The sequence below is a fragment of the Ictalurus punctatus genome, chromosome 15 (genome assembly GCF_001660625.3).
Source record: "Ictalurus punctatus breed USDA103 chromosome 15, Coco_2.0, whole genome shotgun sequence".
In the NCBI taxonomy this organism is placed as follows: Eukaryota; Metazoa; Chordata; class Actinopteri; order Siluriformes; family Ictaluridae; genus Ictalurus; species Ictalurus punctatus.
The window spans coordinates 13929517-13956734 of record NC_030430.2 but is presented as its reverse complement, the minus strand read 5'-3'; the positions used below and the strand labels follow the sequence as shown (position 1 = coordinate 13956734).

The window sequence follows — 27218 nt, the reverse complement described above, 5'->3', positions numbered from 1 at the left end:
TGGATATATAGCACACAATTTTATTAGCATATTTAGCTTTCAGACAAACAGCTTGGGAGGGGAAAAAAAGACACAATGTCATGTTTGAAGACATTTTTTTTTAAACCTCAGTAGTGACAACCCACTTCGAGAAAGCATCATTTTAAATCATTGGTTTTCTTTAATCAAAGTGATATGTTAGGAGTCACCCATGCTGTTTCTAATTAAACAAACAGAAATTGATTTTTTTTTTTTTTATCTTTCAGCTTCTTCACATATATATTTGTCACTTTTCAAAAGAATTAAAATATTTAACCACATGTACTGAAAAAGGTCTCAACTGTTATACAGAACACAATAAATATAAAAAGGAATAATCATTTAATATAATTTATGTGGTATTAAAGAGGGAAATGGGCTGCCAGTAAGACTTACAATCACATAAATAGTAGTCATTTACCTGAGGTTTTCAGTCTGTTTTTGTAATTTAATACTTGTTGCGAGCCCAGTGAAGGGCATGGAAATGGCTTTTAATTGCAAAGAAATGGACTGCCGTGTACTGGCTTTCAGTCAGAACAGAGGATCGTTTTACAGTGAGCCTTCATTTTGTCTTCCTGCTGTCAGCAGTTTGAAAGCGGGATCAGAGCAAAGCAAAATAGGACTTTTATAAGCACTGCTGAAATGAACACAAACTTTTACTCAGACACGTTTCCATTTCCCTTCAATAAACAAGAAATCTGATTAAATTAAGTACTGTGTGAAAGCAGGAAGGAGAAAAACTGCTTTCAGACAAAACAAATAATGACAAAAACAAGAACAAAAACAAAAATGAGAATTTCAAAAATCTGTACATGTAAACATCACACTTCCACTGAGTCCAAAATGAAGAAGAAGAAGAAGAAGAAGGAGGAGGAAGAGAGAGAGAGAGAGAGAGAGAGAGAATGTTTCCCATTGGTATAAAGTACATCTCCAAAGCAGAGCTCAATTTAGAAGCTCCTGAAACCAACAAAGCCAACAGAAATGTAAAGCACCAACAAATTATAAAAGGACAGACGGCGGAGGGAAACCGGGATGATTTGACTGTATGTACACCACTGCAATAGAAAAATATTTTTTTTCCTCCTCACATTTCTGCTGAGCTCTACATCAGGGCCAAACCGGCAAATTGTAATGTGTGTAGTTCAGCAGCTACTGTAACCAGAGTACACAGTCCGAACAAAAGCACAATCTGTATATGTGAGCACGTGTGTTTACACTGTACAAGCCTATATGTTGTCAGTGTGCCTTGAAGAGGTCACATGTAATGTAGACAGATCAAATTAGACCTGGCTGTGTGTGCCAAAATCCAGCTATAACATAAAACAAAGCTTGAAGGCCCTGGAGGCATATCGTAAATATGCAGACTGGGGGGTTAGATATGTACACAATGGACATCAACTGTAGCTGAACAAATGAAGTGCTAATTTCAATAAACGCAGCTCCTCAAAGGCAAAGTGCAGTTTCAGCAAAAAAAAAAAAACAAACAAACAAAAAAACAACAAACAAAACAACAAAAAAAACTGAAACTGACCCTTTTTTTTTAAAAGTATGTTGGGTAATAAGGGATACAGTATGAGGTATAAAGTTGGGGTTGTAATACTATTTATATGAAAATGTACCAACATGAAAAATCGTTCACACCAGTGCTGTCAGCAACTTATTTACAAAGTAAACGCACTTTGCCTTTGCAGGGTCAGAAGTGAATGAAGCCACACCAAGTAACCCAAGATCACTGTGGGAAATGTACATGTACATCATAGTGCACACTTGTTTTGTCTGAAAGCCTCTAGTTTCAGCAATTTTTTCTGATTGTTTTTTTTTATTCATTTTTTTTATTTAAAGTAGTATAGAGCACTTAGGTGGGCTGTCCTTCGTACATGCTCGATGACTTGGGTCCACTTGATTGCTTCATATATTGACATCCTTCCTTGGAATGTATAGACAAAACTTCACTTGTGATGTTGGTGTTGTACAAAACAGTTGTAGAAAGACCACTTTGTAATACAAAAAGAATTAAAAAATAATAACTGCAACCATGACAATTATAATAAAAATAGAAATCATACAAGAAGTTGTTGACAGTGGGCCACTAGGAGTCCTCCACAGGTAGTGAGAAGGGCCAGGCCGAGATGTCAGAGATGCTCAGGTTATGGCTAAATCGCCCCATATTCTCCCATACGCACTGTAAACAATAGCCGCACACGGAGAAGGGAAATCTAACCGAACTAATTACACCTTTTCCAAGATTGTCGTTTGCCTTGTTTTTACAGTTTGTATCCAGAAAGTTGCCATCCATGAGGGAGCTGGAGGGAGAAAATTCCCAGATGGGTGAATGAGCGTGCCTTTTATTTCCCCATATAATCTCACAACCTTTCCACAAATAACGTTAGCGGTCCATTGTCTATATTACAAATGTAGAACTGTCACAATTTCAAATTCCGAGCAACCGGAGCAGAACTTAGTGGCATGTGAGGTTAGTCTAAATTCAGCAGTGTCGGGAGTGATTTTAATAAGCATCAGGACCCATCCCTCCATCGTCCGAACCAGTGGGAGCAAAAGAGGGATAGATGGAGACAGAAAGACAGGAGAGCAAGATATCAGTCCTCGTACTCAGCCTTTATATCAGTCTCTAGTGCTTTAATGTAAGGACTGAGCAGAAAAGGAGAGAGAATTTGTCAGCAAAAGTAAAAGATATTAACAAAGATCACTCATGAGTGGTCTTCTTATCTAGAACATCACACAGAATGCTGTTAACAGGAACACCACAAACATTAAACCAAGAAGCTGAACTGCAACGCAACAAGGCTTTTTTGATTCAAAGAAAAATTGAGGACATCTACACTGCTATTCCCTTAAAGTAAATGAGTGGGAAGAACTAAATGAGTGGATCAAAACATCACTCCCCATAGACTCAAGGGGGATGGATCCCTTAAAATTTAAAACCAAGCAGCCACAGTAAGACAAGAGCACAGTGAGGAGAGGACTGGTCATTTTGCATATTTCCTCATCCTTGTCACTACCAATAATTGAGAGCGAGAGAGAGAGTTAAAATGCGCAGATCTACCCAGATTAGCATACAGAATGTAACACATGCAGTATTTCTCCCATATTTATAGTGGTTTGAGCCAGCTGGATATTGGATTACTACAACAACATATCTGCAATGACTATACTTGGGCAGAAAGCACGATGTAAAACCTACACACACTTCATTGAAGATCTATTTTACATTATGCCACCATTACCACCTTTATTTTATATGTCTACTATCAATGTTAATGCAAGATCCCACTAATGCTAGACAATGGAAACTCACTTCAGTGCTTGTGACTGCCCCTCATTACAGGTCATGGTAGTCTCTACGCATCCAACTCTCTCCTTTAGGACCAGGAACGCATTTGATTATCTTTTGCATTGCAGTTATCTTCCTCTTGCTCCTCACTAGCAGTGCAACCTCAAGCTTTCACACAGAGCTCCACAGTGGCAGAGCAGCACTGCCTCAGTGTGCAATGAGGAGCAAATTACAGTGACACACCAGTCAGTCAGGCCCAACATGAGTCTACCTCAATAATAACTAAAACAGCTTGCATTTTCTCTTCTCTCCCTCTAAAAATTCAGTTCCCCCAGAGACTCCACATGTAAGGGAATGTGTGCATGTTTGAGCATGTGAAAGCTCTCGTGCCACAGATAGAGAAGCAGACCTCTACTGATCTCAGGAACTAAGCACCCATTTAAACTCCAAGCGAAACAAAACGCAGCTACAAAGCAAACTCAACCCTCAACGATGATACAGGTCACTAACAAGATGTGAATGCAGGAAACTAATATGGCAGTAATTTCTCTTTCTCGGCATTCAAATGAATAAACTTCCACTGTCCGTTTCAGGACCTTTTCTTCTTTTTTTTTGTTTGCTTTTTTTTTTTTGCTTTTTGTTGGTCTTTTGTTTGTTTTTTATCCCAGGTTGAGGTGCTCTGGTTGTGCAGGAGGCTTGAGGTTTCAGGTCTGTGGCGTAAAAGTCCAAGTACTTAGCAGCAGAGTGGAATTAATGGCCTTTGAGAAAAAGTCAACAGATAAAAAGACTAACAGATCCTTCCTCCATCCTTTCATCACGCTCCCTCCATTGCTCCAGACATGTGCATGAAAGAAGAGGTGACTTCAGAAGAATGGCATTACAAAAGAAAGGTAGTGGAGTATAGAATTGGCATCCATAGTTGAAATGCTTTAAGAGGCCCCAAAAGACCCAATCATTAAAGCAGAGATCTTTACCTGATCAAAACACTCCATTAAGTCTAATCCTCCAGTTCCAGTGTATTTCATTTCAGTGTATTTCTGGAATCAATACCTTCTGGTGAATTGAATATGTACATTACATTATAGAAGCAAAAAAATAAAATAAAATAAAATAAATAACTAGAAACAAACCAAGCTCACGTTCCATATGCATGCCTTCTTTTAGATCCTGGAGAGGCACTGGACGCATAAGGTAGTACTAGAAGGAGGGATTCTTCTCCCTCAGACAGAAAACGTGAACTGGGACACAGAGGATTTGGACAGGCTGAGGTATTTCCAGGTGAGCTCCACCTGTATTTGTATGCATAAGTTACACAATTTTCTCCCTACGGCAAAAGCAGTGTTAGGGAGGAGAGGTCAGAGCGAGTGAAAAAAAAAAAGTGCTTTAGAACAGAGCGCGTTTATGTACAGCGAATGTAAAGGTCTAATTTGTTGTTTTCTCTTTAAACTTTCACTTCTTTTCAGGTATCTTCCTTCAACTTAACTCAAACGTGTCTTCATTTAATAATAAACAGGAGTACTGGCACTACATAATGCCTCCTGTGAAAAAGCAGATTACCAAAAAAAAAAAGAAAGAAAAAAAAAGAACAAAAATCAGGAAATTAGTGGCACTCGAAAGCAGGGAGCGTAAAGGGAAAAAGATTAAAGGAGTTGTTTTAGTAAATGGGCTTAAGGGCATGGAGGTGGAGAGGTGTATGATTCACAAGGCCAGCCACCCGCCCACAGGAACAGTGTTTTCTTCTTCGTCAACACAGCACTACAGCACTGCAGCATGCTCCCGTCTTCATCAGCCCCCTTTCTTTGTTTCTCTTTGTAGGCAATCTGAATGTGCCAGCATACTGATCAATGCTTCATCATCTCTCCTGATATCTTCAAATGTGCATGCCTCTGAGAATGACGATGAGAGTGAGGCTAGCAAATAGAGACCTGAGGTGATGGAGCGAGAGTTAAAGATAAAAGGCAGACTGAGAGAGATAGAAAGTGGCGATGAGATGAGAGGGAGAGTGTACAGGTCAGTTCTGTTGTAGTATGAGGTTTTCCAGCTCATCGGCTGAGCGAAGTAAGAAGGCTGCTGATTCGCGGTAGCCAGCGATCAGCTGACGCACTGCTGTCACTTCAGTATGGCTGAGCTGAGCAGAGGTCCCTCCTCCTCCTGCACTCCGCCCAAGACTGTTGGTGCTTGACGTAGATGAGTTTGAAGCCAGAGACTTCATACTGAGATCGGTAGGTCCTACAAAAAGAGAATGAGAGAGTGTCCGAAGAGAACCCATTGAAATTTTTGAATCTAGACAACATTCCTAAAAGAAAACTGTGCTGTTGTGTTCGTGCGGTCTCATTCTCACCGTTGGTCTGGGCAGCAGGGGTCGTGAGAGAGACCGGGTGCTGCATGTTGCCCGCCAAGCCAGCGAAAGCACGGTAGTTGTAGCCAAGGCCTCCGTTGATGTACAGCTGGTCCTGGGAGTAAGCAGAAGCTGCCAGAGAATATGCAGAGTGGGTCAGAGGCACCGGCTCACGAGAGACAGCCTTCTCCAGAGCTATCTGATCCTCCTAAGGGAAGAAAGAAACATTCTTTAGACACACAATCGATTTCATACGTTTACCATCATTCACTATTAAACCAGGCACACACAGTACTGAACAAAACTCTTACACAGTCCAATAAATAAAATCTCAGAAAACCTTTTTTTTTCCCTTCAGAACATGTTCATCAATCATTACTCAAATGAGTAATAAGAGCTGTGGCTATCCCCCTGCCAATGTTTTTCCTCTTTCCTTTCAGTCACGGTAAGAGGAGCCAATAATTATGGCTTTATACCTTGTGTGTCAGATGCAGACAGACATTATCATCACAGAACCATCCAGACGGAGTTTCTCCTATCAGTCATAACACTTCAATTCACTGGCAGTTTTCCTCTACCAGATTTGATTAAAAGTCTCTGTGGTACTGATGCTTCTAAATAAGCCCCTTTAACTGGCTGTAGTGATACCTACCTAGTAATATATCTACATCCATGCTGTACACTCCTAAAAAAAAATAACCTATATACCAAATGGCAGTATAAGCAATGCCCAAGCCAGCAGGACTTTACATTTTCCAATGAATTTGCATAGCAGTATGTTGATAGAAATAAATGGTCCACACTGGTAAGCCAACACTGCTAATAGTTATCCTATCCTGATGTCTCTAGTTTCATAGAAGCAACAACACTTTCAAGAGGGTGGTGATCTCATCCTGCTGGCAGGATTTCTGCAGATAGCAGGTAAGGAAATCATACTCCCACAGTTTTTGCCGCAGCTCTATCATTCAAACATTTTGCCAGTACAAAATGCCGTTCTTTTGACATTGGGATAATTTTTGAATCAACAGAAGCATGAAGCTTCTGTACAAGGAATTTTGGAAAATCAGTTCATGACTCCCTGTGATGGATTGACACCCTGCCTCATGTCCCGAGTCCCCTGGGATAAGCTCCAGGCTCCCCGCGACCCTGTGTACTGTAGGATAAGCGGTACAGAAAATGGATGGATGGTTCATGACTAAGAATTCAGTTACTTTGATAAAAACAGCTGACATTCATTGATTTGCAACTCCACTGGAGATGGTTTGGGCAGTTCAGGGACAGCAAAGACATATTTGAACCACAGAGTGTCTGCCTGGCCATTTAAGATACTCAACCAGTCCTACACTACAGTATTGCTTTATTTGCTGATCTAATGGAAATCATGAACATGCAAGTTCATGTTCACCCTCATGAAAAGTTTAGTTTAGAATATCCAACTGTGCAAATGGTCAAACCCTATCGTTTATTTATTATAGTGTCTAGCTCGTAGTTGAGTCCTGAATATGCTCCATATTGTTGGCTTTGCTAATCTAACACATCAATGTTATGTGGAATCTGAATACAACTCTTTAAGAAAGGTGTCATTCCTCCCCAACACACACACAGAGTTACTGACGTGTGTTTGGTAGACGTCCATCCGCATCCTCTTGGCAGCGTTTCTCGTTTCACTCTCACAAGCAGCAGCTAAAATGTTCTCTGCCATCGCTGAGGTCAAGTGTGGTGGCGTGGGCCGGGTCTGATACAACACACACATTTCCATGAATAATAAGTTCAAAAGAGCATCAACACATTGCTCAAACAAGAAAAGACAACACATTTATTCTTTTCACATCATTGTTAGCATAGTGCTAAGTGGAAAAAAACACTTACTGTGGCATCTAGTATAATTACCACAAGGGGTCAGTATTTGATAGAAAGAAAGAGCTGCCACTCTGAATGCCTCACTACATTATACAAGCAATGGGACCATGAAATTATATGATCATTATTATATATTACTGTAGCCCTTAGATGAGTGTCCTGAGTGTGTATTTATGTGCGTCAGTGTTATAAGATTGTACCTCCATGCCGTTCTTCTTCATGCGGCGGCAGGATTTGAGGTAGGTGCGGATACGCTTGCGTGCACGCTCCTGGAACTCTGGGAACTGGCGACTGCAGGATTCAATGATGGCCTGGATCTTTTCTTTTGGCTGCTTGGAGATGGGCACCATGCGGTCCAGGTTCTCATCAACAAACAGACGCACAAACATCTAACACAGACACAGAAGGAGGTATGAGGTCGATATGTAAATTTTCAGTAAAGTGTACTTATGCATTCATGATTTACACACATTAAATGCCTTCAGCCTCTCTGGGTCCACTCCCTCTGTGTCGTTAATCTTGTCACTGTCATCGTGGTCATCGTGATCGTCATCGTCATCATCAGCAGCCTGAGAGCGACTGACTGTCAGGTCCTCGGCGCACATCTCCATTTTTATGGAGTCATAGCTTCCTGAACTGTACTGAGGAGACTACACACACACACGTACACACACATACACATACACACACATTCAATTGAGTAGGAATAATAGATGAAGATGGTGTTTAAAAGGAAGAGTGCAACATTGTAGCCATACTGGACAATAACTGTGTATATTTGTGTTGTGTGAGAGAATCAAGAAAATGGTTTGTCAGTTTGTCAGTTCTTGATGAAGCACCTGAGAAGAATAATACAATATCTTTAAGACTATACGTCAAATCCAGTAAACTTGAATTGCCACTACTAGCCTTTCAAAATAACCAGGACGACTGTAAGCCTTGATGGATGTGTTTATGTGTGCAGGATGCGTGTTAAGCCTTTTGTCAGGACCAAAAAGGACTCACAAATGTTGTCGCAATCACATGGCCCTCATAAAAAAATATGGTATTTTTAGAAATTTAATTTGAGAGAAAAAAAATAGCCAAAATATTTCCCTCTGGTTACTGAGGTTAAGGTTACGTTTTGGATTAAGTGCAGGCATACCATTAATTAGCTATAGTGATCATTATGTCATATGGGAGGTCATCACAAATACAGAAAAAAACCTGTGTATGTGTTTATTGGTGTGTGTGTGTGTGTGTGTGTGTGTGTGTATGTGTGTGTTTGTGTGTATGGACCTTGTTGGCATAGTCCCTGATGTCTCGGTCAAGGCGCAGCTCTGAGGCCAGTGGCGGTTTGTGATATTTTCGGCGAAACTCCTCCGAGTGCTCTGGGTTGAATGTGGCTAGCATGGCTGCAGCAGTGGGCAGGGCCTGACTCATTCGCTCTCTCAGGTTCACCGGCTGCTGTTCTTCTGAGGATGAGGAGGAAGTCGTGCTGAAATCCAGTGGCACAGCTGTCCTATTTCCGTTAACCTGACTATATGACCCAGTCACTGGTCCAGCCGCTGCACCGTCACTCCCAGACACCACACCCATAGACGGAGGGGTCATGCTGTGGATGCCGTTGCCACTCCCACTTTCTGATGAAGAGTCATCTGCAAAGGCAGATTACACAGTTTAAACCCATTTGACATATGCAGTATGCTAATGTATAGAGTTTTGGAGGAGCAATCATTTTCTGGTTAGGATGCACAATAAAATGTGGGATAAAAAAATCAATGTTTAAATTGAAGTCTATGGCAGTTATGACTTCTTGTAGTCTGTTCTGAAAGTACCGCAGAAAAGCAACAATGCTGCCTGTAGAGAGCACTGTACAGCAGTGATTCACTATACCATTCAGTCTTTATACAGTGCAAGTATGAATGTGTGCAAATACACATACAATGCCATACAATGGGGGGCAGAGGGTATGGCTGTATGATGTGAATTAGTTAATGACATCTTAATACACTACTCCTGCTGTGATTCTTCCTGCTTAGGGATACTGGCACGTACAATCTTATTTCCTGACACAGTAAATACCTCCACCTGAATGCCCCTGAGACCTGCATTTCACTGTATGCCTATCCCTGTAGATTTTCAGCACAGTCAGTACTGTTCAGCTTTCTTTTGTATGAGCTAAGTACACTTATCCTGTAACGCGGCGTTAGCTGGGCTGTTAATCATCCACAGCCGAGCCTAGATTCTTCTCCTTCAAAAAACTCTTAAATATGTACTTCTAAATAGACAGACATAAATAGTTTCCATACAATATATTTTTTTTTGCATTTAGGGCTATTTGCTTAAAAAATGTGAAAATTTGACAAAATTTAACAAAAAGTTGGATTTATTATAAAACATGCCTTTGGGTGTTGCCACTGCAGAACTACAAGACATATAAATTATTTTAAAAAACAACAAAAATATTTTGGCTATCTAACACAACACTAGGCTAGTTTGGCCAAGGTGGGCACAAATCATTGTATGGGTTTAGCTGCTACAGTGCCATGCAGAGTACGTTAGCTGTCCTTGTGCTCTGCTCAAATCATTTTTCCGTAACTTACTGAACTCATATAGACATTTACACACCTTGCTTTCCTGCTCAGCATCAGAGAATGTTAGTGTCAACCCCTTTATGTCATGTTACAAAGTTGAATTTGGAAGCAAGCGCAGATCTTCAAACAAACAAACAAAATACAAAGACACAATAACACAAGGCAAAATACTGTGGCAAAAGCTAAATATGGAAGTGTGGACAAAAGCATAGTGAGACGATAACGTGAGACATAAAACAACGGAAGCAGCAGATCATAATGAAATACCTGGGCTTCACTCTGCCACCTATGTTTGCTGAGAACTACGCTACGCTACACCAACAGGAGGAGGAGTACCAAGCTGTTACGTAAGCAGCAGGAGGACATGGAGGAGTCCGGGTACAAGTGGGAGCCTGTTAACTGGGCTGGCACCATCTCCCACCCTCCCTCCCCTATTTTGGATCTAGTCCAGCAAACTGAGTCAGCGGAGAACGTAAGTCAGCCTCCCTGCTCGTCTGAGGACACCGCTCAGCCTTTCGGATCAGCTGAGGACGTCGCTCAGTCGCCCTGGTTAGCTGAAGACGCTGCTCCGTGTCCCGACACACCCAAGTGCTCCCCTGTTCGCCAAACCCACGAACAACACCACTGTGCTTGCCTGCTCCGCTGAGGAACTCGCCCTGCTTTTCTGCACAGCTGAGGGCATTGCTCAGCTTTACCGCTCCACTGAGGAAGGCACTCCGTTTTTCTGCCCATCTGAGGACGTCGCTTTGCCTTCCTGCTCGGCTGAGGACGTCGCTCTGCCTTCCTGCTCAGCCTAGGACGTCGCTCTGCCTTTCTGCTCGGCTCAGGACGTCGCTCCACTTTCCTGCTCGGCTGAGGACGTCGCTCCGCTCTATGGCCTCACGGAAATCTTGGAGCTGTCCTTGGGACTCACAGAGAACATCGCTCCCCTCTTCTGTCCTGCTGAGGAAGTTCTCCCGCTGTCCTGCCCCGCAGAGGTAGGTTTCAGCCCTGCTGAGGATGCCGCTCTGCTTACCTGTTCCGTTGAGGACGTTGCTCTGCTTACCTGTTCCACTCAGGATATGGCGTTGCTTCCTTGCTCCGCTGAGGACGACGCTCAGTCTCCTGGTTCAGCTGGGGACATTTTGCCCAGGGGGCCAGGACCGCCAGAGGGAGGGAGTGCATTTTGGGCGCTTCGGGAGAAGCGCCCTTGGTGGGAGGGGGTTCCGTCATGTCTCAAGAAGGGAAGTCTGGACTTCATTTCCCAGCAGCCACTGGACCATACTTATCAGTGTCACATGACCACCTGCACCTGATTTACGTTTCGGTTAATGAGCACTCTAGTATATATGCCACTGTTTGCACTGCTTTCTTTGTCACACATTATCGTCTATCCATGCTTTTGTCTATGCCACCGTATTTAGTTTTTGCACCAGTATTTTGTATGTTTGTTGTAGAGTCCTTTGTTTGTGTTTATTGTTTATTAGATGTTTGAAGAGCTGCGCTTGTTTCCGAAATCACTTTGTAACGTGACACTTTACTGGTTAAAACAAAAACATTATATATATATATACACCACACCAAAACCTGGTATCTTGGTCATCTTGGTCATGTTAATGACTTCAAAGAAAACAATCCAAAACCAAAAATTATGATAAATCAGACTAGCCGTTCGATTAAGATAATAGTAGGAAGAGTTAATGTGTGCGTCTGTGGTAGCCAGTGTGCTATGAGATTTAGCATACAACACTCTTAAGAGGTGTTCTTTCACAGTTTGTGAATGTGAATTCGTCTTTTATGGAGGTGTCACCAAATGTAAATCAGTTGTGCCATGAACTGGCTTTTATCAACATATGCACGTGTGTGAAGAAATCAGCATTACCAAGACTGTTGTGAATCAGTAGTTCAGTTTGGCCTACGAAAGCATTTGCACACAACTTAAGTAAAAGACTGATAAACGAGGCCCATTATTCTGCTGTTAAAAGTGTGATACCATTAACATTTAAATAAACTGAAATGGTAAAAAAAAAAAAAAAAAAAAAAAGAAGCTCAAAGTTTACATAGCGTTATTGTTTATGGCATACAAGTCTCACGTCTCACTTGCACCACTGTCACACTGTGTGTGTGTGTGTTGGGGGGGGTCAATGTCACAGTGAGGGCTGTGTGGACAGCTAAGCAGAGAGAGAGATGGGGGGGGGGGGGGGGGGGGTGAAGTTCTAGAGGTATGGAGTGAGACAGAGAAAGAGGAAACAGAAAAGACGATGAGAACCACATGCAGTAGTGGGTGTAGAGGAGGCAACAAAAAATGCTGATACCAGAAGGGGAAGAAATGGTGGAAGAGGAGCGAGGGGCAGAAAAGTATAGAAAACACACACAAAGAGGCAGTAGGAATAAGTGTGGTGAAGGCAATTGTCTATTTATTAGTCTGTAAAGAGTAGCCGTGCGTAGAGAGGAAGGCCAGCCAAATGCCTGCTAGCTCTAAACCCGACGGTTTCATATTTATCACAGACACACACAGATACACAGACACACAGACACACACACACACACACACACACACACACACACACACACACACACACCAGCCTCACTCACTCTCTCCCTGTCTCTGACTCACTAGTGTGTCTTAAAAAAGTATTTTAATGACAGCCTGCTATCTTGTGTATATAAAGTGTGTTTGTCGCAACATCTTTACTGCTGGGACTGTCTGCATCTGTCACTGGAGCTCTGATTTGTTGGATACCACATTTCACTCGTTTTCTATCACTTTTCCTCTATCCATCTCTCTCTGTGTCAGCCTTCGCAGTGCAGATGTGCTAGCTGAAATGCCGCTGATTTTTTTTCTTCTTCTTCTTTTAAGTCACTTGGTGAATGTTCACTGATTATTCAATAAGTGTGCGTGTGAATGTAATGTGTTTAAAATGTGTCAATAAATGTAAATAAATGTAAAAAGTTTTAACGATTGATGCTGCGTTAATATACAAAACAAGCTTTATTCCATTCCCTCAGAAGTGTTTACACGGTGTAGTGCACTGCACTCATTAACAAAAGCACACAGTTACCTCCGAAAATCTTCATATCCTATTTGAACATGCATTAAAATATTCTTACCATGTGCTAATGTAATGTAATGATCAGTCCAGGCTTGTGTACCTCATCTGGTAGCTGTCCAAGCCCTGTGCTTCAACAACTCCCCTTTGTTAATGACTCTCTATCTGCATCGACACTAGCGCACAATGACAGAATGGCTTAACAATTGAGAATAACAGCACCAGTGAAATCATTTTATCCATACACCGCAGTTATTTTGTGCACTGGGGACTTGTGTGGGTGTGCGAGTATGACTGCAGATCAAAAATGTACAAATGCAAACTAGAAATTATCCGCCGACCCCCTCCTCCCCACCCCACGCCCCCGAGTCTTGACTCAACTCACTGAATCTACTGATAGACAGAGACGGTAGTGAATCTCAGTATTGGCCGAGTGGACTCAAGGGCGCGGGTCAGGTTCATCATGCACACAGTTACAAATATGACTTGCACCATTCACAAATGTTAAAAAAAAACCAACACGCACACACAGGCAAATCAAGATAAAACATAACTAATATAAAATCCTATGATAATAATGATGTTAGGTATACATACAGTATGGAAAGCCTTGATTTGCTCAATTACCACAATTATTTTGTGGTTTGTAATTGTGTAGCCGCAACTAAATGAAAATCACAGATTCATTCAACTCAAAAAGAATAAATCATTCATGAATGACATCTCCAAGAACAGTCAAAATAAGACAGAAAATAAAAAGTGCTGCTAGGCCAAGCATTAGTAAAATGGTGTGGAACGAGAACGTAAGCCAGGAAGCATTGGTACTGAACAGAAGAGGCACATCACTAAATCCACTACTTAAGGTTTAAATAAGATGTTTTTAAAAGAAACGGGTATAATTTTATTGCATTACTTTTGTCTCTGGTTGTTTGCAAACACATATTTATAGCCTAGGTCAGTGGTCATCAACCCCATTCCTGGAGATCTACCTTCTGAAGACTTTAGCTCCAACCATAACTGTGCCCACCTGACCATCTAATCATTGCCTTAAGATCTTCTTGATCAACTAAAACAGGTGTGTTAGATTTTGGTTGGAAACGAAACCCGCATGATGGTAGAGCTCAAGGAAGAGGGTTGGAGACCACTGCCCTAGATAGTGCGCATAAGTATTGATAATAGTTGCAAAAATAAAAAGCACAAAGGTAATAGGACCAAGCACTTATTTTCAAATCTGTCATTTACCAAGGCAGTATGTGATGGCTCTGCCTCTTCCGCTACATAGAGCAGGCTCTGACCAAGAGTGATTTTTCTACTATTAATACTACATCTAGCCAAATTTCCCAGTTAAACCACACCATGTGCACAAGAATACGCAATCTGAGATGCAGTTAAGTGGAGAAACAATAGTGTTTAGAGAAGCCACTCACTGTCTGAAATAGTAGATACTATTCCCAACAATCAGCAAAGTGGATTATGGTTATTCTCTAAACTGCAGGGTGCACCATTTGGACACTAATCTATAGCAATGCATTGTAGGATTTCATGGGTGCACTATACAGTTGCAATCAAAATTATTCAACCCCCATTGCAAATCAGGTTTATTGTCAAAATGTATACACTTTCAGCTGTTTGCAATGAACAAATCAAACAAAAGCAAATGAAATAGTTCAACACAATGAATGCTTCAAGTGGTTTCCCCAAATTCAACTGAAAATGCAACTTATAATGATTTCTCCAGTTTCAAAATTATTCACTCCCGCATGCTTAGATGTCATCAGGCACTAGCTATGAATAGATTAATGAACAGCTACACCAGATGAACAATTTAACAGTAACAATATTTATTGATTAGTTAAAATGATTAATAAATGCATCAATGCCATTTTTTAGACTGATTATGAGTATGTGTTTTGGTACTCTTTAATACTACGTAGTAGAGGTTGACCGATAGTGAATTTTACAGATACTGATAACTAAATTGGGCAGTACCTGCCAATAAAGATTATTCATCTGATATTTTTTAAAACTGATATTAAATGAAAACATAATACTCACAGTAAAATACTTTTAAAAAACTTTCAAAAATAAACAGTACAGACTGTACCATGAAAATGTACTGTACTTTTTAAAAATGAAATAAATCTAGAAATATTGATATATATATTATCTATTAATGAATACTAAAGTAAATAATGACATACATACAAACTGAACCAAACAGTAACACACTAAATAAGAAATCAAAAGAGAGACATCCAAAATGAATACTTAAAAAAAAAACACTTCAAATGACACAACAAAATTTGTCAGCGATAGTTTTTATTTCTCTAGAGGCCACTCTCGTACTGTATAACGACATCAAACCCTTCTCAACCGCTTCCACAATGGACGCGACTGGGAAAAACTATCAGCGTGGATTTTTGCTGATAACTGATAGTTTCAGCAATCGGTTATCGGTGCTGATTAATCTGCAAAACCGATCAATCGGTCGACCTCTACTAGTATTAATCAATTTTATACAGACATTTTATACAGACCATTTTATTTATCCCTACAGTTTACACAGTGGACATGAAAAGCACACGTGTGTGTGTGTGTGTGTGTGTGTGTGTGTGTGTGTGTGTGTGTGTGTGTGTCTGTATATTTGTTAATGCACTTGCTAAGCTTGTTCTTTAAAACATTAGCTAGTTTATTAGCTAGCTAAATTATGTACCTTGGATTGCATAGACTGCAGTGGAGAGCAGGTTTTGTTCTTCTGTGCAGCTGTAAAGTATGCTTTTTTATTTTTATTTCATCTGGTCAAAAACCATAACGGCTGATCATCAAGTATAACATACTGGGTGAGCCTGTTATTTTCACTCACCTAGCATTGTCTGTAAGCATTTTTTCCCCTCACCTAGCCAGCATTCAGCACAGAACTCTCAGAGTTTTATTTTTAAATTGTTTTTATCAGGTTACTTTTACTTTACTTTTATCACAAAATACAATTTACAGTCTGCTGTGATTTGATTGCCATCAGTAATCATGTAATACATCCAGACTTTTGTCATTTTGTGTCTTCGGGTCATAAGCAAAACAATATACATTAGGCAACAAGACCTCCTCAGTACGGTCTTGAGTTATGGTATGTATTGCCCGGTTTTAATGACAGAAATTCTTTCCCATTGAACTAATCAACTGCCTGAGAAATCTCAGGATGAGGTAAAAGGCTCAGGAAAAAGAAGCACTAAAGGGCTGATCTGTTTGGTGCAATTTCCACTTTGGGATGTGGTTGTGTGCAAATGTTAGCACACCATGGAGTGGGATTTGGTACATATACAGTAAGTCATGCAGATGACCTCCAATCAGCCGAGTCCTCAGATGGAACTATGCCAACACTGTCAATCATTCACTGCTGCTGCTGCACATAAAAGGAGCACTTATCACACGCGTGCTCTCTCGTCCTCTCTCCCCAAGTCTTTATTCCCCTCCTGGAATGCAGCTTCTCTCTCCCCTCCTCCCCTTCCATCCCTCTACAGTCATTTGTCCACACAAAAGAGACCCACCCTATCATCTCTCCTCCACTCCTTTCTTCCGTGTTCATCCAAAAAATAAAAGCACTCCCTTTTCATAGATCGATACTGTTCTGTCGGCACTGCGTTTATACTGTATACAAGTAAAGGGGACCAACGTATTCATCATCAGAAAGGTTTAATAGACATCTGTATTTTTAATAGAAGGAAAAGTTTCAATCCCAATGTTTCTATTCAAATAACAAATAACAGAGGAAACATATTTTACAGAGCATTGCATGACTGATAGAGAGAGTGAGAGAGAGCGAGGGAGAGAGAGAGAGCGAGAGAGAGTGAGAGAGCACAAGAGAGCATGAGAGAGAGAGAGAGAGAGAGAGAGAGAGAGAGAGAGAGCTGACGGTGCAATTCAGCTGCTCTGAATGACCCTCTGATTCATGGAGTCTTTACTGCATTGGGGGCAGGAGAAAAAACAGGAGGGTGTGTGTTTAAGAAGCACAAGGACACACGCAGCCAAACAATCCTGCTTACACTCCCGCATGCCATTTGATTGAGTCTAGGAGGATGTTGTCAGGTTGTGCGGTTGGTTCACAGGCAGTCAATCAATGCATTACCCATAATTCAATGTAAGGGGCAGACAGCTGAATACTGCATCAGCCCCCAGCTGCCAACACAACAACCATAGAGCACATCCTACACACATCCTACACACACATACACATCCTACATACACACACACACACACACACACACACACACACACACACACACACACTTGCAGCTGCAACAAGATACTGAAAAACGTATTTTCCACAAGTACAAAGCAAACAAAAGTAATCCTCCTGCTTCGTATTCAGATCAGAGGAGCACCTCTGATTCAGCCATGTGCTTTCATTTAACTGTACAGTAAATCACAATTTGCTTATTAAATCACTGATATCTGCTTTATTCTGATTAGATAAAAGAAATATACTGTGGTAATTTATGCCGATGGTATTTTGAATAACAACGCCTTAATTTAAGAATGAACTATATATCAAAAGTCATGCTGTCTAAACTCGTCTAATCAATATGATTTAATCTGGAACAGCAAATGTGTATAATACCGTAAGCGGTATGAATCAATGGTTTCATTGTAGTCTGGTCAGAGTACATTGATTTAAACTAACAGTACAGATTAAAGCCAAGCATTAATTAAGGGAATTGTTTCTTTAATGTAGCTATGGGACAATATATTAATGTCCACTTTGCCATGTACAGAAACTAGACATCAGTTTATCTCTCTCTCTCTCTCTCTCTCTCTCTCTCTCTCTCTCTCTCTCTCTGTGTGTGTGTGTGTGCGTGCAGAAATCTAGATTTTCATTCCAACAATTCCGTTTTGCAAAAAAGATATGAAACTAGTGAGCTAAAAATACTGTTCAAACATATGGGCCTATGCAAACATATAGAATTGTAGATCACTGAGAATGTTAACCCTTTCATGCATAAGTTATTCAAAAATATATCCAGCTCCTTTAGATTTTTTATTACTCGAAGCATGAATTTGAACTTTTTCAAAATATCACATATTAAAAAGTAAACGAATTGTCAATGTGCAGGAATATCGTGATAAAAAAAAGAAAGCATTATACGTGAAATGTTAAAAATAAATCGTCTAATATGTCTATAAATAAATATTTTACATAGTGGTCAACAATGCCATTGATAGAAAATATCGTAACTGAATATTACATATTGAATATTAGCATTGTTTTTGACAAATCCAAAAATATAAGTGGCTGATTTGAGAGCTTTATTAAAAAAAACAAAAAAAAAACAAAAAACAAAGCCCTCTTTTGAGTCTGGCACAAAGAAATAGTTGTTCTTTTAATTTGGGATTTTGTGTAAAAATTCTGTAAAGATATCAGACGCATGCTGCATTCAGAAAGACAAACAGAGAACAAGCGAAACCAGGATATTAATTTATATTAAATTACAGAAATGGTCTCGTGATTCGGAGGGGAATTATAGATTATCTTATATTTTCCTATTTTCTCAAATTGACTATCCATATTCGTGTATGAAAGGGGAAAAAAGTCCCAAGAGAACATGAATCATTTCACACGCTAGCTACTGTATACACAGAACTGGGCAAATTAAATGTAACACATCTACTCATATTAGGGGTTTTTCTTTCAATATTTCCCCCATTTTACCATAAAGGTAAAGAATTAAAACTATGACACATCCTACATGAAAATATACAGGAACCTAAAACTTGTTCACAAATCTCAAATCTCTCTTATATTCTAACCAGCTTTCCAGAGTTCATAAGAAACTGAGCACGTGATGGCTTTGACTAATTTCTAAATTAATTTTCTTTCAAGTAATGCTGTTAAAAACATGTTTACACGTTGACGTCAACTTCCATACTTATATTTATTTTCAAAACTAATCTTCAGACAAAGAGCTCTGAACTAATGTTTTTTTGTTGTTCTGTTTTGAAGGAAATAGCAATCAAGAACTTATGTGGTCTAAATGACAAAAAACCATTACAACAACATAAAAGGTCATGAGCAGAGTTTGTCTATTACTTTCATATATATTTGATGCATCTTGTCTAATATTTAATATTTGTGAGAGTCATTAAGACTAAATAGCAAAGTAGACATTTATTATTAGTATGCAATAGTAATTATTTGAATGCTGCTGAACAGTCTACTGCTAATAGATAATATTTTAACTTAGTGTCATGGAAAATGTGTAAATACTACAGTCCTGCAAAATGAAGAGAATTTTTTTTAAAGCCTGTACAAACTTACAATCCTTTCACTAGCTAGTCTCGGTAGTTTGGCTTTGAAAAGGCAAGCAGTACACAGGGTCACATTTGAGTTTATATTACGATATATTTCAGTAAATTCAAAACTCCAGTGTAAAACAACAACAACGACAACAACAAAACAAAAAAACACTTTTTATCAACCATCACTTGCAATCTGGACACTTGGTCCACAATTCTTACTTAATAAAAATCCTTCTGTGTGGGGAAAAAAAAAAACTAAAATTTAAAAAATGTTTTAAAAAACGGGGAAAAAACAGTAATTCATGTTCATCTAAACTTTTATCTATTATAGTACGAGTCAGTACAAACCATTGCATTGTAAAATGGCTAGAAATGTGGAGAGAATGCGTGCGCGCACACACACACACACACACACACACACACACACACACACACACACACACACACACACACACACACACGCACTATATTATGGAGGTCTTGTGACTTAAATATAGAGTGAATAAGGTCATGTGATTCTCTCTGTGACACAAACAGGTAACATATCAATTTGCTCTCACACTCAACCGCCCACCCACTAACCCACGCACACGCGCACACACACACCCTAACAGGAGCATTCCCAACTGACTGCTGCACACACTTATATATATATGTATATATGCATGACCGCACTGTCTATGCCTGCTTGTGCAAATAAAATATGTATGAATGTATGCCCTGTGTGGAACATATTACTTCAGTGCCTGTTGTGTACGCAGGGTATTTGAGTACAGTTATGTCCGCATGTATTATGTATGTCATGGTAAACTTCCTGCAGTGGGAAGACTAACAACAAAAGATCAGGGTCAACTAGGAATGAAAACACCAGCAGTGCAATGCAGGCGAGTTTACACTTTCTAAATTCAGGTTGCAAGACATAAACTACTGCAGAGCTTCTCAACCTTTTGTAACTAAATCCCCCACCATTCTCCCCTATCATGTGGCATGCCCCCCCATCCCCCTTATTGGGTGAGACCAGGTATGATTATATATATATTCTATATAAAATCTATATATGGAACCTAATCTATAATCTGTTTTAGATAGATAGATATTTTGTTTTTTTATTTTGTTTTTCAAATTACTTTTCATAACTTTTTAATGACTTTTATTAAACTATATAACAGACAGGTATTGAACATGAATGATCAAAAATGTTTCTGAACACTATAATGCATTGAACAAGAGAACTAAGCTGTAATAACGTGGACTAGTTTACATGTAAAACATGTTGCATTACATTCATCTAAAGGGGTCTGAAAAGTTGCTATGTTGGCGACACTGGTCTGCACTGACAGCTAGATAAAAAGCAGGCTAAGCTCCGCCTCTCCCCAGCAAAAAAATAATAATACAGAGGGAGAGGGAACACATGGTTTTTCATTTCATTCTATTTGAAAAGCAATAAAATACACAGAGTACCAAAATGATGCCCTGTATTGAACCCCCAACCCTGGAGGCACAAGGACTGCATGGCAACCAGTAATCCACCGTGCCCCCTCTCAAAATATATATGTACCAAAATGATTGACGTTCCATAAGGAATATTTAAAATTAATGAAAACAAATTGCCATTCTTGAAAAACATTCAACTTTTTAATTTGCTCTCAGTCTGCTGGAACTCTTGCCTTAAACCATGTTTAGTCTTGTTACTAATTTGTATGCCTGAAATACCCTTACAATACACTTCAAACAGGAAGGAAGCTATTGAGGAAAAATTACTTCAGGCATTTGACCGTGCTTTGACTTTGACCCTGTTTGGGTCAACTCCAAAATCTAATCAGTTAATCTGCTGCATCTTTTCGAACTGCTGTTAATGCATCTCACAAAATGCAGCGCCTACACCTCAAGACATTAGAACTGTGTCTAGCCTTGTCTGATTGGTAACAAAAGGAGATTGCATACAAAGAAAAACACCTGCTAGCCATTGTGAAATATGGAGGTGGATCACTGATGCTTTGGGCCTGTTTTGCTGCTGGTGGTTTAGAGGCTTTTGTGAAGACTGATGGTATCATGAATTGTGCCAAGTACAAGCATATTTCATCTGCTTGCCTCTGCCAACAGATTCAGATCATCAAGCTATTGTTCAGGTTATATCAATCTTCTGTAACAGACCAATTAAGAACAATGTAGAGCCAAAACTATTTTAATGCTGTCAGCCCTGTAAGAATGACTAGTTTCCTTTTAAACAGTTCTCCACCAGGAAGCACTGAAACTGCCATTGTTCCCAGACATTTAGTGGGAATAAGCCAAATGAGAGACTAATATCTTGCATCTCAGGTTTTCTGGAATTGTGCATCAGTTAAATATGGGCTACGGGGACAGCACCAGTTTAATGGTGAAATGTCAGCCTGTAAATGAGGTGAGCAGGTTATTTAGTTTACTACACTTGTATAGGAGCTGGATAAATAAATCATGCAGAAATTTCAGAGATGTTTCTAAAATTAGGTGTACTTATTTATTTTGTATAGGCCTACATTTAAAACTTAGAAACAGTAAAAAAAAATCCCAACAGTAACAGGTGTTACACATCTTTTTGAACCCTATATATACACATTATACAAATAATGATGTGTTAATGGCATTGTCTGAGCCTGAACACATAAATTGATTCTATGATTCTAGCAGTCAGGAAACCTTAATATTAAATGTACTTATATATACACACCAACCAGCTATAACATTAAAATCACCTTTCTAATCTTGTGTAGGTCCCCTTTGTGCTGCCAAAACAGCTCTGACCCATCAAGGCATGAACTCCACAAGACCTCTGGATGTGTGCTATGGTATCTGGCATCAAGATGTTAGCAGTAGATAAATTATGTCCGGTAAGTTGCGAGGTGGGACCTCCATGGATTGGACTTGTTTGTCCAGCACATCCCACAGATGCTCGATTGGATCTAGATCTGGGAAATTTGGAGGCCGAGTAAACACCTTGAACTCTTTGTCATGTTCCTCAAACCATTTCTGAACAATTTCTTCAGTGTGGCAGGGTGTATTATCCTGCTGAAAGAGCCTATTGTCATTAGGGAATACCGTTGCCACGAATGGGTGTACTTGGTCTGCAACAATGTTAAGGTAGGCGGTAGGTGTCAAAGTAAAAGCCGCATGAATGCCAGAACCCAAGGTTTCCTAGCAGAACATTGTACAGAGCATCACATTGCCTTCGTCAGCTTGCCTTCTTCTTCATCCCATAGTGCATCCCGGTGCCATAACTTGCCCGGGTAAGCGACGCTCACGCACCTGGTCGTCCACATGATGTCAAAGAAAACATGATTCATTAGACCAGGCCACCTTCTTCCATTGCTCCATGGTCCAGTTCTGATGCTCACGTGACCATTGTAGGCGCTTTCAGCGGTATACAGGGGTCAGCATTGGTACTAACCATGCTCTGACCCAGTCATCTAGCCATCACAATTTGGCCCTTGTCAAAATTGCCCAGATCCTTATGTTTGCCCATTATTCCTGCTTCCAACACAACTTTGAGAATTGACTGTTCACCTGCTGCCTAATATATCCCACCCCTTGACAAGTGCCCATATAACGAGATAATCAGTGCTGTTCACGTCACCGATCAGTGGATTTAATGTTAAGGCAAATTGTGGTGTGTATGGTCAGTGTTGCCCCTGTTGATTTTCATTTGCCACTACTACATTCTGACAGCTTGAAGGGCTTTTTCTGGCCTCTGTGGAGCTGACCTGAGTGTGAGCAGTGATAGATGCTAATACCTTCACTTCTACTACTTCTAGTCATTCCACAGGGAGTGTGTGTAGAGAATGGGCAGGTTCTCCACTGAGCTGGATTACCATGGATTATCCTGCTAAAAAGCAGCACGAGTTTCCTAGGATGAGCCTGGCCTCTCCACATAGCAGCATGAAATTGGGAACTATTAGCTACAAAACTAGGAACATCGACACATGTTTTTGTGCTGCAACTTTATGATAAGTATCTACATGTGTTTTAGACTGTTAGGAGTATATAGCCAGTACTGGTTTTGCAGACTTCCTTGTTTTTAGTTCTTGCCAAAAACTGCCTGAGACTACCAACTACTACTCTTATCATCCTTCCTGTATAGAAGCTGGTTTATGTAGCATTGCATGAAACTCGAAAACATCAAAAAATAAATTCTACACTCTACGTGAAAGTACCTGTAGTCTTTTCAAACTCCAGTTTACCCAAATCCTCACAGCATAACATCTATGATGAAGCTTTTTAGAAAAACAGAGAATTCATCATGACAACAAAATTATTCTATCCTCCAGCTCCACTACAGAGGACTTCATCATTCTACATATTCAAGTATTAAAAAGTAGAACAAGAAATTTTTTAACTACATAATCTACTCTGTACCCTCCCTGATCCATCTCTCCCTTTCTCGCTCTCTCTCTCTCTCTCTCTCTCTCATATTCTCTTTCTCAGGACCACTGCAGGCTCCTAAGAAAAAAAAAAAAAAATATATATATATATATATATATATATATATATATATATATATATATATATATATATATATATATATATATATATATATATATATACACACACACACACACACACACATACATACATACATACATAGGCGCCATGTTGAACTTCCAGTGACCAGTATGAGGGAGTGTGAGAGTGATGACACCAAATTTAACACACCTGCTCCCCATTCACACCTGAGACCATGTAACACTAACAAGTCACATGACACCGGGGAGGGAAAATGGCAAATTGGGCCCAATTTGGACATTTTCACTTAGGGGTATACTCACTTTTGTTGCCAGCGGTTTAGACATTAATGTCTGTGTGTTGAGTTATTTTGAGGGGACAGCAAATTTACACTGTTATATAAGCTGTACACTCACTACTTTACATTGTAGCAAAGCGTCATTTCTTCAGGTGTTGTCACATGAAAAGACAATCAAATATTTACAAAAATGTGAGGGGTGTACTCACTTTTGTGAGATACTGTATATATATAATATAAATTTCTAGAAAGCAGCATCCTCTTCAGCTTTTTCATTCTGAAATCCTACAAAAGTCGTATCTTTTCTGATGGTCACTACAGCGTACAGGTCTGATAGACATTTTGGAAGGATAGTTATGTAAATTAAGTATTCATATACAGTTTTATAGATATGATCTCTGCTCAGAAGAACTGAGGGTTCAGAGCACATGTCTAATCACAAGACCAAGAACATGGTTGCTTAGAGGTAACATTTCTTACGTGGATTGCACCAGCTGATTACTTAGAGTTGCCGTGGGCAGTCTAAGAGTTTGGCCATATGAGTGCTCCTGCCACTGTTTATAGCAAAATTGTGTGTGTGTGTGTGTGTGTGTGTGTGTGTGTGTGTGTGTGTGTGTGTGTGTGTGTGAGAACAGGAGCTGATGAGATGGGTATTATGAAAGGTAGCTTTAAATCCTGTAGAAGCATTATGCATATAGAGTAGCCAGGCTGAAAGGTAGGCAGTGGTTCTGCTGGTAATAGGATGCAAGTAGACAGAGTGCTGTCTGACCTCTCCCCATCCCGTTTAATATATATATATATATATATATATATATATATATATATATATATAGAGAGAGAGAGAGAGAGAGAGAGAGAGAGAGAGAGAGAGAGATAGATAGATAGATAGATAGATACACACACACACACACACACACACACTAGAGATGCACAGATTTCTCAGCCAATACCGATAACTGATTATTCAGAGTGATATCGGCCAATACCGATAGTTCTGTCTTTTATGCTTTCTTTTAAATTAATAATAATTAATTCCACAATTCTGAAGGAAATGCAAATAAAAACTTTATTCTCTCCATTTCAACAAGTTGTTTCACAGTAACTAGTCTCACAAACACGTTTCTCAAATTAACATTAAAACATGAACTAAATTCTGAAGATTAAAGTAAGATTTCTTAACTTATTGAATGTTATTAATTCATATTAACATTGACTGAATTTTAAAAAAACTTCCCATTAGTCTCGCATTCACTCACCACATACAAGCATTTCTACTATATCACTGAACATCAGACTGGTAATATACACTTTTTTTGATGATATTGACTCATTAACATTAACTGGATATGAAATACCCTTCTCTACACACACACACACACATATATATATATATATATATATATATATATATATATATATATATATATATATTTCTGTGCAATATATACTTTTTTGTCGACTCATCTTCATTTAAATCTTTCAACTGTGTACTGGCACTGTAATTCAGCACGAGCCGCACATGAAAAAAAATTGACTCGATGCCAAAACTGCTGCTCACTTCCGGTGTAAAATTTTAGCAGTGCAGAGCTTACAGAGCTTACAAACTGCAGTTTTGACATCATCTTTACACACAGCATGAAACTGATGTGTTTTTCCGCCGTCTTAAAAACATCATCGGATGTTATTAAACTATCAGCCGATGGCCCATAGCGGGAAAAATAGCCTTTATATATATATATATATATATATATATATATATATATATATTATATATATATATATATATATATATATATATAGTGTGTGTGTGTGTGTGTGTGTGTTTGAGTGAGTGAGAGAGAATGAGAAAAAGCCCTGTCTTTAGAACCAATGCACCGAACACACACATTTCTACAATTAAAGCATCTTATATAGTGACAGAACAAATTTTTTTTTGGAGATAATGATGGAGAAGGCAAGAATCACAAATCTGAACAGACAAAGTCAGGAGCATAGTTTAGGATCAAATTCGGTCCAAAATGAAAAGCAAACAACGCATCACAGTCCAAAACCAACCACAGAAACTAACAGGAGAAAATAACGGCTCAGAAATGATCTAACAACTAGACGCAAGACACAATTGAAATAGTTTGATAAAGCAAATCAGTGTGTGTGGGTTTAATGATAATGAGTCTTTTATTGATCAGATATCCATATGCACAGTGAAATTCTTTTCTTCACATACCCCAGCATGTCAGGAAGTTGTGGTCAGAGCACAGGGTCAGCCATGATACAGCACTCCCTGGAGCAGAGAAGATTAGGGGCCTTGCTCAAAGGCCCAACAGTGGCAGCTTGGCAGTGCTGGGGCTTGAACCCCTGACCTTCCGATCAGTAACCCAGAGCCTTAACCACCAAGGCACCACTGCCCCCACCACTTTCAGAGTTGATTATATGTCCCATGATATCCAAAGAATATGGGTATTTTCCCATTATGTAACTATAAAGGTTGAAATATTACTTATAGCTTTATCAGTTATCAATGATATAAAACTTTTCGTTCTTTGTTCGTTTGCTCACTTATTACTTAGCAACTTTCTTATTAATATCTTGTAATGGTTAGACAAAAAAAAAGTCAATCAGAAGTGAGGTGGAGTAATTATAAATTTTATGTATGTATGTGTATATATACACATCCACGCACACACACACACACACACCATCTACTTTTTTAGGAACACGCATGCAACTGCAAATTCATGTAGTTATCTAATCAGCCAATCATGTGGCGGCAGTGCAATGCATAACATCATGCAGATACAGGTCATGAGTTTCAGTCAATGTTCTCATCAAACATCAGATTGAAGGAAAAGTGTGATCTCTGTGAGTGATTGTGGCATGGATTTTGGATGTTGGTATCAGAAGGCCTGGTTTGAGTATTTCTGCTGACCTCTTGGGAATTTCACAACACACAAGGAAATGCATCAGGAAGCTTAGCTAATCTCTGCTTTGGATGTTTTGAATTAATCAACACGACCAGCTCTCCCATGGTTTCAGGAGAACC

At 39.5% G+C, this 27218-nt stretch overlaps 1 protein-coding gene across 2 annotated transcripts in view; it reads right to left on the bottom strand.

Annotated features, from left to right (window-relative positions):
* Positions 1–27218, bottom strand: part of nol4lb (nucleolar protein 4-like b) — a 105070-nt gene continuing 77852 nt past the window's right edge. For both annotated transcript variants that reach the window (XM_017487782.3, XM_017487783.3), the window contains exons 6-11: positions 8787–9145; positions 7979–8158; positions 7709–7897; positions 7264–7383; positions 5652–5856; positions 1–5539 (exon numbers count right to left, since the gene is read on the bottom strand). In XM_017487782.3, coding sequence (XP_017343271.1) covers positions 5322–5539; positions 5652–5856; positions 7264–7383; positions 7709–7897; positions 7979–8158; positions 8787–9145 — 1271 coding nt within the window. In that variant the 3' untranslated portion in view covers positions 1–5321. The remainder of the gene's footprint in view (positions 5540–5651; positions 5857–7263; positions 7384–7708; positions 7898–7978; positions 8159–8786; positions 9146–27218) is intronic.